Genomic DNA, 15231 nt, shown 5'->3' with positions numbered 1-15231 from the left:
CAGATATCAATATTTTTATTCTTCATTCAAAACGCATTTTAGGAAAAAATAATCTCTGAAATATCCACTCCATATAAACTTCATGATAGCAGGGACTGCCGTCTACTTTGATCACTACTGCATCTCAGGACCAGAGTAGTGCCTGACAAATAACAGGAGCTCAATAAATGTTGAATAAATGAATAAAATATAAAGTATAAGATATAACCTACTAGACTTGAAATTTTCACAAGTCTTAGCAATTTTTATATATCGGACAAATTTGTACATGAAAGTCTAGTGTCATTTCAAAGCCTTTATAGTTAGCTACTCACTTTTGGTCTTTTGGGAAGGAGACTCAACAGGAGATGAAATGTGTGTTTCTTGCGTTGTATCTTCCTGCACGTGTTCTTCAAGGACGGTTGGTCTTCCCACGCCGTCTACATATTCTGTGTATGTAAGTTTTTTAAATTACATATTTGAAGTTATTTATTGTGAAATATTTAAACTTTATGTTTTACTTCTGGTGATCAGTTTTTCATTTATTTCTTCAAATCTAACTATATCTTAACACGTTGCATACAGATCACGAGAATCTTCACGAGGGATTTAAACCCCGCCGTACGCATCGTGTTAAGATTTTAGAAGAACTTCAAAAAACCAGACAAACCCAAAGAACTTCTTGATGAGCTATTAAGCTTCTTTCCTCAAAAATATATTCATCTGTTGAACATACAATAACATCATTGGTTTCTTTAAACATATTCTACCTGAAAATTCAAAACTCTGAAAGATGCTTTGAATAGACTTGATGCCTAAATAGGAATGTCAAATTCAGATGATACAACAGGTAGGTAACATAAATGAATAAAGTGGGATAAGTTTATGTTACAATGGTGTTGTCATCTTGCAAGACAAGCATAACTGCATATTAAACTTTTATTTCTACAAAGAAATAATGTTCTTTTCCATTATTCTTGAAGCAATGTCCCACACTCAGTCTCTCATTTTTCCAACTTTGATGAAGCCATAATAATAGTAATAGCAGCTAAAACTTAAATATTGCTTACGAGGCACCCAGCAATGTTCTAAGTATTTAATATAAATTAACTCATTTAATCCTCACAAAACTATGACACAGTCACTATTACTAATCTCAGTTTTAAAGATGACAACTAAAGGAGAAGGGTTTCAACTTGGCCATGTTCATACAGCTGATACATGGCAGAGCCAGAAGCACATGGGACAAGAAAAAAAATCTCAATTTTAAGCATAAGGAAAACAGCATCTGAATGCAAGGGTAAATGTCAACTAATATTCAGTCTATGTCACAGAGAAGACAAAAGGCATGTGTACCCTGAGGAGCCGGAGAACAGGTGTCTCATCTAAAGTTAGGCAATGAAGTAGAGGAAAGCCTGCATTTTTTGAGAAACCAAAACCCTGGAGTTTTAGCTGAAATCTTAGATTTTCAAATGTCGAAGGTTAATGTTTTCTTTTGTTTTTCGTTTTTTTTGTTTTGTTTTGTTTTTAATGGAAACACAGGGTGGGCCAAAAATATGTGATCTAAACAAAACATAATCTATCTGACAAAAGCATTTAGCTCACAGTGGCTAGTCTGTAGTGTTCATCTAAAGGGTTAAATCAAAAGATCCTCCCTCGCCCTTGTCCCCACCCCCATAGCCCCCAGCCATCTTTTACTTGCACTTCTTTATTCAGAAGGAATCTTTTTTCTTAAAATCCTGTTAAGAATGTTTGTACTCTCTTGCCAAACACTTGGTGTCTTCATACCATTCAAATAGTTTCTACCTAAGGGCAATTCTACTAGGCAAATTCTAGTAAGAAAGCAACCCATGGGATTCTATTCTTAAAAATTTAGACCTATGCAGTAATTATGTAAACTGAATGCTTCCTCCAGGACAAAAATAGTAATTTTATCCACTATAAATTGGCTTTATTGCAATAATAAACTTTTTAATAAGATTTGAAAAGTACCAGAGAACTTGAAATCCAGGAATCTAAAGATATAGCTAACATGTTCACATTCTTTAATTTGCCAGTAATTTTAAAAATTCAAAGATGTCCCATATACCCTATCACAAACAAACCGGCATACGTAATGAATCTCAATCACTTGAAAGAACACAGACAATCACTCCTCTATAATAACATTTCTAAGTTGAACTAACACAGTATGTTAAAAAAAAAAAAAAAAAGCCTGTAATTATGTCATGCCCCCTTTTTAGTGGATGACATTTCTTTTGCTTTTCCCAAAAGGCATTATGCACAAGCCTCGGTTTTTTTAAAGTTCAGTTAGAGGCAAAAATCCATTATGAAATACAAAGTGCCTAGAGGGAAAATACATAAATATATTGTATTCTAGTTTTATTTTTTAGCTTTCATTCAACTTGATTTTAATTTGAGTCAATATGAAAAGCTGCTCTTATATTCTTCTCTGATTTATCTCTATATATCCATTTGGCTTGAAATTAACTTCTTTACTGACAAGAAAATTGTAGGGGCCTGGACTTCCCTGAGAGGTTTTGGTAATTTAGAGAGAAGAGAGCATAATGACCTCCTGTAGAGCATCTATTCTTTTGACCCCTCTTTAGCCTTTGTTGACTCCTCTCTATCTACTTGGCTCCTGCCCACTGGGTTTTAATTCATTAATCTCTCTGCAGGACAAAGCTGTTCTTCAGCTTCCCAACTGGTATCCAACGAAACCCCTCCCACCTCCTTCCTCAATTACACTTGCAGCTAATCTGTAACAATTATAGGGGATAATCACCACTGAACAGTGTAGGAATTAACGGGAAAGGGGAGAACAAACATCTGGGTTTTTAAGGGAACATGTTACATGCAGGCATAATCACCAAGCAGAAAGGGAAAGCATTGAAATCTAAGTTGTTCATAAAAGTTTAAAATTCAATGGGGCTGTATGTAATCCTGCAACGAAAAGTAGTACCTAGCTTGTTGTCAAAACTTCATTAGACATAATGACTGCAAGTGACCACAAAGGTACTTAAATGACCTTTATAAAAAACAAAGGCGGGATTATTTTGTAGTACTGGCTAGGGAGGAAATAATCTGTATTCTTCCAGCTAAACATAATTTTGTTGTTGTTAACCCAGCACTTAGGTACCAACTCTACCACTTAGAATAGGATATATGAGTTTGATCCAGTCACTTAGCTTTTAAGAGCTTCAGTTTCCCTTGTGTACGAAACAGAGAATAATGATATCTGGATTTATCTACCTCACAGAGTTACAGAAATCAGACAAAAGAATAGAAAATCCCTGAAAACTCTTAAGCATTATTCAGGTGTACAACAACAGTTAATCATTACCATTTTATAGCTTTATTACCCTCAAGTTCATAACTATGTATTACTACATGGGTTTATAAAAAAAGACTTTTTTAATCAAGTGAGTGAAAAAATAGATTTTCTTAGAATACTGACTAGTTGAAAAACAGAAATAAACATTAAAAACTATTACTATTCAGTTTAAAAATCTGCCATAAAAAAAAAATGCAAGTAAAAAGTTCATTCAAAAGTAAACACTAACTCAAACCCCAGGAGAAAACTAAGACAGTATTAATTTATTCTTAACTTTAAGGCAAACTCATCCATCATTCAATATTGTTTACCTTGTAAGAGCGTTGCAATCTGGAGAGATTTCTGAGATGGATGTTCTTTCAGAACGTCTAAGACAGTTCTACCTAAGCTATCCTTTATGTTGGCATCAATTCCTGAAAGAAAAAGAAAACCCCACTAGATGTACACCACTGGAGTGTCATCAAAAGATACTATTAATATGTAACTGCTCTAACTTCAAACATATACAGAACAAGCAACTGAAGGTAATTGAAAAAAAATTAAGCTACACATACACACACACATGCACGATCTTAGTAAGACAGAAAGTGGGAGTCTACTGCTACCAAAGATCAGGAACATTCTTGACAATGAATTAACTCTTAGGACACTGACACAATCATTAAAATTGCTTTTTAGGATTATAGCTATTCTGGGTTGTAAACTACATGGTACATTCTCAGGATGAAAAGTATTATTGATTTATAATGTGAATTCCTAAAGTATAATGGTCATGTGATTTGCATATTCTGTACAATATCACACAAAAATTTTAAATGATAATGTACCATGGGAGTAATATAAAAACAGTCTTGAATATTCACAAAAGTTGAAAGAGCATGATTTTGAACTATCATCCAAATACGAAGTCAAGTATTTCATACCTTTTCATGCAAGATTATACTCAATGACAGCAACACTCATCTACCTGGTGAGCAAATTTCTTGAAGTATGTAACTAAAACACCTTTGGGAGGATTTTAATTCTGAAAATATATATTGTACTAAAGAGCTTATTTTAATGTGGCAAATAACTTTCACCATCCCAAAAAAGTTTATAAACTTTCCAAACATCTAACCATAAACAAAGCCAGTTTTCACAATCTGGTCTCAAATGTTAGTTCACCACAAAAAGATTATGTATTATTTTTATTTGTGTAGGGATATATGACCAGCACATATTTAATTGATTGCCTCAAAACATTTATTATGTCACTGTGTCACACGTCAAACATACATGAAATTTTAACTTTGTATAAACACAATCAAAATGCAATAGTCTGCCAATGTGTTAGGTTTTATTTTATTTTTTTTTACAGAGGAAAACACACTAAATGTAGTCCATTACACAAAAGACTCACATCAATTGTTTACAAGTATGAATTTGTACACATGCCTTTTGATCCTAAAAAAATATCCGACCTCAGTTCCAATTTTATTTCATTTTGATCAGAATATACATATGAAGACAAATAAGCCTACTTTGTTGTTCCTTCAAAGCCTTCCCTTTAAAAGGCTTCCTTTACCATCACTGCAGCTTACAAACAAGGGCTACTCGGCTGAGGAAGTAACTAGAAGGAGAATTTGCCTTAAGAATAGGGAACCCTAATTTCTGTCTACCATTGTTCACAATATAAAACCTAGAGAAATATGTTCTTTAATAAACAAAACAATTGCCATAACTTCACAGGGATCAGTTCCTTCCTCTTGTAGAGGCAGAGATTTCCTTTTCTTCTTGGAAGTTTCTCTAGTATATTTTAATGTGATTTAAATGTATAAAATTGTAATTTCTAAGAGTTTTTAAGTAAAACATCTATTGAGTGAAAAACAAGGTGCACATTTATATCAATTTTATCTAATCATTGAAGCTCAATTCTATATGATATGAATACATATCTGCAATTTAGAGTGAACATAAGAAGTAAAGATGATTATATAAAAAAAAATTGTGTCATTTTCCTGTACTCCTGAAACAGAAATAATATTTGGCAGAATAGGCTCCATGGGGAATCATGATAGTTACCTGTTTCTAAGAGAACTCTCACAACATCCACCTTTCCAAACAAAGCTGCTTCATGAAGTGCACTCCCCTTTTCTGTCTGGAAAAAAGAGAGAGAGAGAGAAAGAGAGACAGAGAAGGTCAGTTGCATTAGGAATACTTACAGGTTAAAAAATTCTGTCATTTATGTATTAATACATATTCTCTGAAATCTCAGCACTCCCTGAGAGAAAGGTAGTGAGAATAAAGAACACATTCCAGTCTCACCCATTATCCCAGACAACATCCAGTCAATTCCTGACACAGAGCCACCTGACTTACAATTGACCCCAGACACATGACAGAACCCAACCAAGACAGAAGAACTACCCAGCTACGCTCAGACTAAATCACCAACCCCAGAATTAAGAGCTAAATAAACAGTTACTGTGTTAAGTCATTAAGCTTGGGGGTAGTTTGTTATGCAGCAACAGCATACTAATACACAGGGGAGAAGGTCACAATCTGACCGAAAACAAAGGGGTCTCTGGAAGATAAGAATGCCACCACCAATTTGGGAGCCAAGAAACAGTCATAAAAGGAGAAAATGGTTAAAAAAAAATTGTGGCTGAGTTGAGACAGATAATAAAAGCAGGTTGCCCTTTCCTTGTGGAGAAACAAAACCTTTCATGAATGTTATGCATTCTTCAAAGCTCAACTCAGATCACACCTCTCCAATTCTTTCTGATTGTCCTTAGGCATAGTGATCTTTCTTTCATTAGTCATGCACATACAGCACATTATTGTGGAGAGAGGCCTGGATTTTAATCAGTGAGTCTAAATTCTCATTCTCGGTTTATGAGCATGTGTCCTTTTGCAAGTTTCTTAAATCTTTGAATCTGATTCCTCATCTTATACCTAGAACTTAATAGCTCTCAATCCCACAGGAGAATTGTGAGAATTAGATTCTAAATGTGTCAACATATTAAACACAAAGTCCATACTCAAAATGTTCAAGTGAATTTTGTTTCATTCATTCATTCTTTCATTAATTCATTCAGCTTTGACTGGATTCCTAGTGTGTCAGGCTGTGTGCTAGATACTGGGAGAAAAGAAACAATTACTAATGATATCACACAATTTGTATCTGGTAAGAATTTTCCATGTGTATAACCCTCAAATTAGAATGAGGTCAGAGATTATCCCTTATGTCTATTCATCTGTCCCAATAGTGTGTGGCAGAATGCCCTGATTGAGTAGTTACAAATGTACTTGTGGACAATTTGACTAATTAAAAAAAGTGGTGAGATTTCTACCTACAACTTTTGACATCTGCATCTCGAAGCAAAGCAAAAGCAGCATTGCTTTTAAAGCACAGCGAAAAGCAGACTCACCTGACAGCTCACATCCATTCCTGCTTCCAGCAGCACCTGAACAACGGCCTTGTGACCATTGCGAGCAGCCAGGTGCAGGGGCGTGTGCTTCCGGGTGTTGCAGCTCATTAAGTTGGGGTGAGCACTGATGATCATTTTGACCACTCTCAGCCGCCCGTACAGTGCTGCTAGGTCCAACGGCGTTTCCAGCTTGCTGTTCCTGATGGTAGGATCGGTGAGCTCTTCCAGGAGAACAGCCACTACTTCTGAGTGTCCATACTGGGCTGCACAGTGCAGGGCGGTTTCATTTTCATTGTTCTGAGAAGACGAACGTAACATGCAAGTTGTCAATTAGCCATCAAAATTTAAACACAATCATTTAAAACCTGAGATGCTTTGGAAACATAAGTTTATCTATTTCGATAAGAAGGCCTACTAGATTTTATGTGATAAAAGTGTGTACCATCTAGTGCACCGAAAACATCACACTTGATTTTTATCACTTCAACAGTAATAATCTGACTTTTCCCTGCATTACTTATTCCAATTTCCAAGAGTGATAAATGGCCATGTTAGTCAGGGACCCTGCTGGGCCCAGATGGTCAGTGTTATCTACACCGTGGATCACACCGCCATAACATTTGTTAGTGAGAGAGATTAGTAACAGTTGTGACACACTTTTAACAGACTGGCTTTCTAAAAGACAGGTGTTAGGAAATTCTTGACAATGAACGATCTATAGAAAGGTTTCCCAGAGTAAGCTTCATTTTATTTTCCACATAAGTTAAAGAGTGAAGCCGTCCTTGCAACCCTAAGTTTAAACAGTATCTTTTTAAAATATAATTATGGATTGAAAAACACACCTAGATCCACTCCCAGACAAGTTACAAGGAGTATCACAGTATGACATATGCAGCTTCTAAGTGTTTCCATTGAAAATCAGGGAGATTTTCCTAGAAATCTAGCAGTTAAAAAAAAATGTTATAATGGAAAAAACTCAATCCAGTTGCAAAGCAGATGATCAATTCAGACCATTTTGGCAGACGGTTTAGGTGCGTGGGGTGTGACTATATCAGGAGGTAGAAGGGACAGTCAGGAAAAATGTAAATAAAAACCTTTAGTAACAAAAATGAAATGATCCTGAATGAGGGTTCCAGAGAAAAAGGGGTGCTACCATCATCAGAGTTATCATCATAACTAACGCGATGTACCAGGCACAGTTGCAATTCATATATGCTTACTCACTTGACCCTCACAGTGAGATAGATACTATTACTGTTATTTCCATTTTACAGGTGAGGAAACTGAAGCACTGAGTAGTTGGATAACTGGTCTTCAATTACACAGCCATTGAGTGTTGGGGCCAGGATTTGAACCCAGTACCCTAGACTGGAAGTTGGTACTCTTACTACTGCCTTCCACAATAAACACTAGTACTAGTACTAGCATTTGCTGAGTGTCTAACTTTACATACATTATCTCATTTACCTCTCACAAAAGATCCTACAAGATTAGTAGTATCATCTTTAGCTCCTGGATGAGGAAACTAAAATACAGAAAGGTTAAATTACATGCTTAGGCAGAATCAGGATCTTTTGAGATCTGTATTTGTCACAATCCAAAACCCATTCATGCTCTCTCAACTATACCACACGGCCTGCCATGTTGTCAAAGAAGAACAGGAAATTAGCGATCTGAAAGCAGAATTTCTACAGATTTTGCCCAAAAGAACACCAACTGAGTTGGAATAGGGAGGAGCTGCTTCGAGAGCTGTTCTGACTAGAACAAAAAGACAAAGAGGCTTCAAAGTCAAACAAATCTTACTGTTCCAGAAAGTAACTCAGCTTTGCTCTAGCTGAAGGTAAGTAAGTTGAGAGCAGTGGGAGGATTTGAAAACTTAAAAAGAGGAGTGGCAAGAAAATAATCAAAAACAAATTTTAAATGAGCACTAGGGAAGAAGGTTTCTTCCAACTTTACATTTTAAATAAATATCAGAAGATGGCATCCGAACATCAAATCCAGGGGAAAACCTACTCCTTGGAGATGGTCAATGAAAAATTTAAGATCTGATAGACAGGGAATCCAGCTGGAGAGGTTGTTTCTTCCATTATTTCGGGGGGAGTCATTCCTGTTCTTGCTGTGCTGTCTTACTATAAATGGTCTACTTTCGCATAGATACTCACCATATACATGTTTACACATAGACACTTACCATATACAGGTTTACACTCCCTGATTTTATCTGGTTAAGTTTTATGAGCCTGATAAGAAAATCAATCTTATTACTCTATACCATGAAAATATGATACAGAAATATGATTCCTGACCAAACCAAATTTCCCCATGCCCAGAAAGAGATTCAGTCTCATTTTGCAAAATACAGCATCTCTTTGAGAAAAAGAAAAGTCAATTATAAAATAACAATTCCTCAAAGACCTCTCTACTTTTGCAAAGGTCTTAGACTAGGAAATTACCCATGCAAAAGTGAAACTTTTTGTATTAACACCAACTGTTCAGATCTCAAGAAAAACTATTTCAGTCATTCCAGACTTACTCAGTAGAAAATGTTCATAGAGTTTATCCATGATCAACACACACTTGGACTGGCACGTCAGTGAAGACCACAGCTGTGGTAACTTTATAAGGGGCATGATTGTGCCATGCTCACTAGTGATCCAATACAAATTTAATTTGAAATAAATTGTGAATAAGCACTAATTCATAATTGCCAGTATGTCTACAATAAACAGTTTTAAAATTGTTTCAATTCCTTCTTTTTTTACCAAATGGGTGTTGTCTGAAAAATTAGGACACTTCCAGACAACCAGAGACAGAATGAAACTGGCTAACAAAAGCTATTTACCAAAAGATCTTGCTTCAAAGTAAAGCTAATGGAAACTATATAACGCGCTAGTTAGATTCAAGTTTTGGTGAATGGCAAGGAAATACACTTAGGAGATAAGGGACATCTGGGTTTTGCCCTGTTAAAATAAAGGAAAAAAGGGGGTGGGGGGCAGAGAAGGTGAAAGGGGGAAAAGATGACTGTACAGAGAAATGTAAATTAAAAACATATATAACATCCAAATAAAGGATATAACAAATCAGTTGACAAAAGATATAGGAAAGATATGGCAATTATAAAAACCATAATCCAGGTTTGTTTTCAATATTATGTCACCCTAAACTGACCACTAATTCTAGGCAGTATAAATGGTGACCTACGTAGAAGTGCTGACATGAACTTATTGGCAACAATAAACCCCTCTGAACCTATCCTATCTGTAAATTTAGAATATTACCTTCCCTGTGAACCTTATAGTATAGCACATAAATTAAGAGATAACATACGCGTAGGAAAATGCTTCATAACTTTAAATATAAAAATGTACTTTTATGTTTTAGTTTAAAAACAAAACAAAAAAGATAACTTTTGGACATCAGAATGAAGTCCTGAAAATTAAGCATAATTTGAAAATCATAACATAGTGTATCGCTGGTGAAAAGCTTGGGCTTTGGGTCAGGAAAACCTGGGTTCAAATACTGGCTGCATTTTTTAGGAGCTGTGATTTCATGGTCAAGTTACTCTCTCAAAGGTGACTTCCCCATTTTTAAAGAACAATGCCTACTTCATCAGGCTGTGGCAGCGCTTAGTAAAATAATGTAGATGAAGTACTTTGCACAATGCCTGGCATATAGTAAACCCTCCATTAGTGATAGGATTTATGAGGACAATACCGAGGGGCTACTGTGGAGGGTTCTGGAATTAGAGAGACCTGAGCCCAAGCCTCACTCCGGTCACTCAGTAAGGTGTGGCCCTACAGGAGTTAGCTTTACTGAGCCTGATTTCTCATCTATGAAACGAAAGTGATATCACTTCAGAGGTTCGTGAGAAGTAAATAACATACTGCAGGTGAAAGTACTTAGCATGATAGCTGGCAATCTTATGTCTCAATAAATGTTAATTTTCCTCCTCATTCCTTCCCTCTCTATTGCTTAAATACATAAAGGTTCATAATTAACTAGGTTGGTGCAAAAGTAATTGCAGTTTAAAAGGTTAAAAATAGTTGCAAAAACCGCACTTACCTTTGCACCCACCTAATTTCTGTCTCATTCAGAGAGTGGGAGAAAGGAAATAAAGCTGAAATCAAAAGTTACTTATGAAAATAAAATTCTCACATCAGAAACTTTTAGGAGAAATGACATTGAGTAAGAGTACTATGTCAGCACTAAAGGAGCATATACATAACAACAAAACAAAAAAATTACTGGAAGCATGGTTTTAAGAATCTCAAGGTTTTTCAACTTATTTCCAGTAGGAACCACAATACAAAGCAATAGGAGAAAAGAATTTTGATATTCAATCACTGTAAAAAGGACTTTTTTATAGTTTAATTGATCTGTTCAACATCACAGAAAACAAGGGTTTCTCTTTAAAACATACCATTACAGTTAGAAGCCATTTAAAATCTTTAATTTTCATATACAAAGAATTCTAGGTGTCTTTTTCTTATATTCATGTCATTTAAAAAAATCTAAGGTCCTGTTTAACCTTGGTTTGTTTTTCCATCTTATTATTTCAGGTTTGCTTTGGGGCACTCAGACAGTTTTAAGAATAACCACCAGGTGGCTCATACCACAAATGATCTTTCTTTTTTTTTTTTAATATATATATATATTTATATTTATATTTATATTTCAACTTTTGGTTTTCTGAAGAACAGCTTTCTCATAAATATCCTTTATAGCGTGATCGGTAATAAAGATAGCTATACCTGTCATTTTTTAAACATCAAATTTATAAGCGTATTCACATGAAAAATACTCCACATTTTGTAACCTGTAAACTGAAATTTTTATTGTGAAAAGTATTAATAAGACAATTTTCCAATTAATAAAACATTTTTCTTGATTTGTTCTTTCTACAACTGCATTTCATTGGGGAAGAAAGATGTTTCTCTTCCCTCTATTGTTTATAGCTAGTGCTAGTGTTACTTATTCTTTAGTCTGAATTTTAGCCAAAGGCCTGCAAAGTCTGTATCTATTTGAACAATATGCTAATCATACTTTATTAGATGTGCTCGCCCTAGAGTAACCTACTTGCATTGATATTGGACAACTGCCAACCTGCAGCTTAATATCATGGTTGTAATTCAATTGTTGGATTGCATGCTGCCTCTCAAATATAGTTTTACAAAATGGGAACAGTAGGGGGCATGCAGAGCTCAAGATATTTGTATCATACTGTATTAGGGGACCTTATTTTACTTTCTGGAATCTGTGGTCTTATTTTATTTAGAATGCTGACAATGGCATACCTTTTTTAATATGCCTATTATGTGTAATATGGATATTACATACTTGCAAATATTTTGACATTACTGTCAGTATCGTACTGCTGCTGTGTTTTACTCAATTTATTCTGGGGAGTGTGTGTGTGTGTGTGTGTGTGTGTGTGTGCATGCAGGACATTTTTAACAATATGTAACTAGCAACTGTACACACTGTATTTTGCATTTTAATTCACAAAATTGTACTTATTGTGAAAGTACTATGCAAATGGTAAAGCTTTATAGAAATGATACCTATCACCATTCTTTTAGCATTTAAAATTTTATTAAGGAAACTAATTCGCATTACAAATGTGGATTCCATTCTACTGTTAAATATTCAACAACTATAAAATGATTATCTAAGGCAGGCAAAAATATTATAACTACTTCCTTTATATGGAATTTTCTTGTTAACAATACCTGTTCAAATGCCCAACTTAGTGCCTATGCACTATATACAAGCGCCAAAGAATTTTTCAGTTTTTCCTTTGGGAAATTCAGCAGTGGAAAAGTGTTTGGCAAGGTAAAGACAGAAGTAATCAATTTTTCAATGTGGTTTCGCCTTCGCAAAACTCTAGAAAAATTATAGCGTTAGCAAACATTTGAAAGGTGCACCTGTTCATTGACTCGGGAATGGGATGGTCCATGATGAATAAGAATCTTCACAATTTCCACATCTCCTTTCCAGGCAGCCAGGTGAATAGGAAAATAACCTTTGTTGTCTGCTACATTTGTTGATGCCTCATATTGAAGTAGTTTGAGAACTATGTCCCTAAGGAAAAGAAAAGAAAGAAACACAACAGAAAAGAAAATATGCTGAACAACACAGATTTATTAAACAGGTCATTATAAAAGTATACTAGATGTTGGCTGGCAATTCAGAGTAATCATTCAAGGCACTGAGACGTAAAATTGAGTTTAAAAGTCTGCTTACTCAACATTTAGCTATTTTACTTACCTGGAAAAACACCAGCAGCGCATGCGCACGCACGCACACACACATACACACAGCATTGACTAACCAATGAAACTACTTAATAGAATTCATTTGGGCAAAATTTATCTAATTTCATTAACTGAATGAATTAAGTAAAATAATTTAAAAGTATACCTCTTAACTTTTTTTTTTTAAAGGCCAGATAGCTCATACCTGAGATTTAGCCTAAAGGAAAAGCTGAATTACAAGCAAACTTCTTGTTTAAAAAAAAAGTTATACTACCAAGAAACTTTCAGGGAGTTTATACATTATTCGTATGAGAATTGGAATAAGGAATTGAAGATGCATATAAAAGAGAAAGCAGACAGCACGTAGGAAAGCTAGCTGCAATACATGCCCAAGGTTTAAAAAAAATTTACTAACTTTTCAGTCATTACACACAATATACTTTGAATGTGTCATGTTCATACTCTCGCACTCCTTAATCTTTCTCCTCCCAAGCCTAAGAAATGATTTCAAAAGGGAAATTCATTTATGGACAGGTTCCATTATTAATGCAATTTCAGTACGTACTCAGTATATTCTACCTATAACATTCTCTATTCAATTCCCACCAGGTTTTCAAAGTAAAAATTCTGAACTGCAATACTCAACCTCAGGAGGAATTAATTAATAATTAATAATTATTAGTATACATCATACTGAACTTTGTAACAATCAGAAACAGTCTTTCTAAACAAAAAACATATTTTCATTTGGATGCATTTAAAAAGCAAATTCTATTAATTCACTAAATGAAATCCTAGACAGATAGATACACATATATATACATATATACAATTTTAATATAGTCTAAAGTTGTTTCTTAGATATAAAAAATCACCAATGGTGAGAATGAATGTAACAGAAAGAACTAAATTGAAATATTTCATAAAGCCAGGCTTTCAATATAAGTACCAAATGAGAAAATCTGGAGGCCGTTTGAATAGAAGTTAAAACTCTGAAAGACCACTGTAGGGGTTCAGAGCAAGTCACTCAAGGTGTGCCTTTGTGGTGTGTGGATTCTTTTGAGCTAAAGGCAACTGAGACCCTGTGGGCTCAAAAGAAACTTATGCCCCACCCCCCTTAACTACCTAGAATTTAAATTAGGGGCCTCGTCCATAATAAGAGTTATTATCAGAGATAACCTTTTCTGACCTATCTGTATGTCAGGACAAATATCTGATTATTGAACATCTGTTCTTATCCATCTGACTGTCCGTCCTCCCTTCTGAAGCTTCAGCTGCCTAACCTCATCCCTTAGCACAGGATGTCATACATACCTCATTTTACCTGTCTGTCTCCGAACCTCTCATGTACATGGGGTCTCTGACTCTCATGTATGTGAAGTTCCCATAAATATGTATGTAATTAAATTTAGTTACTTTCTCTTGTTAATATCTGTCTCACATCGATATGATTATTAGACCAGCCAAAAGAACCTAGAAAGGTAGTGCAAAATTTCTCCCTTCCTCATACCACCAAAAAACAAACATGATGAAACACAAAATTACAGTAAATGATAAAATACGTTGCCCAGAAAATGGCCTAAACTTGCAAAAGAGAGCAGAATGTACCACCCCAAAATATGTCTATTTGGCATAAGTATTATTTTAGGCTGATTACTTTTAAGATTGGGGGGGGGGGGGGCAGGAGGAAGCTTTGAAAACTGAGAAGTTACCCTTTTGTATGAAACATTTACGTTTATATGGAAAAATCTCTATTTGTAAGTGTATCTCCCTCTGTGTACCAGAAAGAGAAAAATGACTCTTAATCTCTAGAAATTCTTATCAGTGGAGAAAGCAGAAACTGACATCTGCATAACAATCCTATGCCTTTGTTTACTATGCTTTTTCTGATATCCTCCCAGAAGTGGCTTCTCTCTTCCCCACTTCTCCTACCCCAACATCTTTTGTCCTTGGCTGGAAATGGTATTTAAGGTAGTGGTTTGTGCCTTTTGGGGGAGTTACTCCGTTTTCCTACGTCTCTACCATGTATACTGAGGTAATACATGTTATTAAGCTTATGGGGTTTTCTTTCTCCTGTTAATCTTTCTTTTTTATTATGGGGGGAGTCTTAACCAAGAACCTAAAAGAATAGAGGGAAAATTATTTTTCCTTCACCACACTTGGAACATTGGATTTAATTGGTAAATATATGAACCATGATGAAATAATCAAGAATATGTTGCAGAAATATTTAGAAAGTTCCAAAAAGCCCTAA

At 35.0% G+C, this 15231-nt stretch overlaps 1 protein-coding gene across 17 annotated transcripts in view; it reads right to left on the bottom strand.

Moving 5' to 3' along the window:
* Positions 1–15231, bottom strand: part of ANKS1B (ankyrin repeat and sterile alpha motif domain containing 1B) — an 895010-nt gene that overhangs the window by 767642 nt on the left and 112137 nt on the right. For all 17 annotated transcript variants that reach the window (XR_012494067.2, XM_074326201.2, XM_074326199.2 and 14 more), the window contains exons 3-7: positions 12648–12804; positions 6724–7020; positions 5375–5450; positions 3625–3726; positions 315–428 (exon numbers count right to left, since the gene is read on the bottom strand). Coding sequence is in view for 16 of the 17 variants with exons in the window: in XM_074326201.2 (XP_074182302.2) it covers positions 315–428; positions 3625–3726; positions 5375–5450; positions 6724–7020; positions 12648–12804 (746 nt within the window). In the remaining variant the exon portion in view is untranslated. The remainder of the gene's footprint in view (positions 1–314; positions 429–3624; positions 3727–5374; positions 5451–6723; positions 7021–12647; positions 12805–15231) is intronic.

The sequence above is a fragment of the Rhinolophus sinicus genome, chromosome 1 (genome assembly GCF_057876585.1).
Source record: "Rhinolophus sinicus isolate RSI-liver-muscle chromosome 1, RSI-T2T, whole genome shotgun sequence".
Taxonomy (NCBI): domain Eukaryota; kingdom Metazoa; phylum Chordata; class Mammalia; order Chiroptera; family Rhinolophidae; genus Rhinolophus; species Rhinolophus sinicus.
The sequence above is the reverse complement of the archived record's forward strand: the minus strand, read 5'-3'. Positions and strand labels throughout refer to the sequence as shown.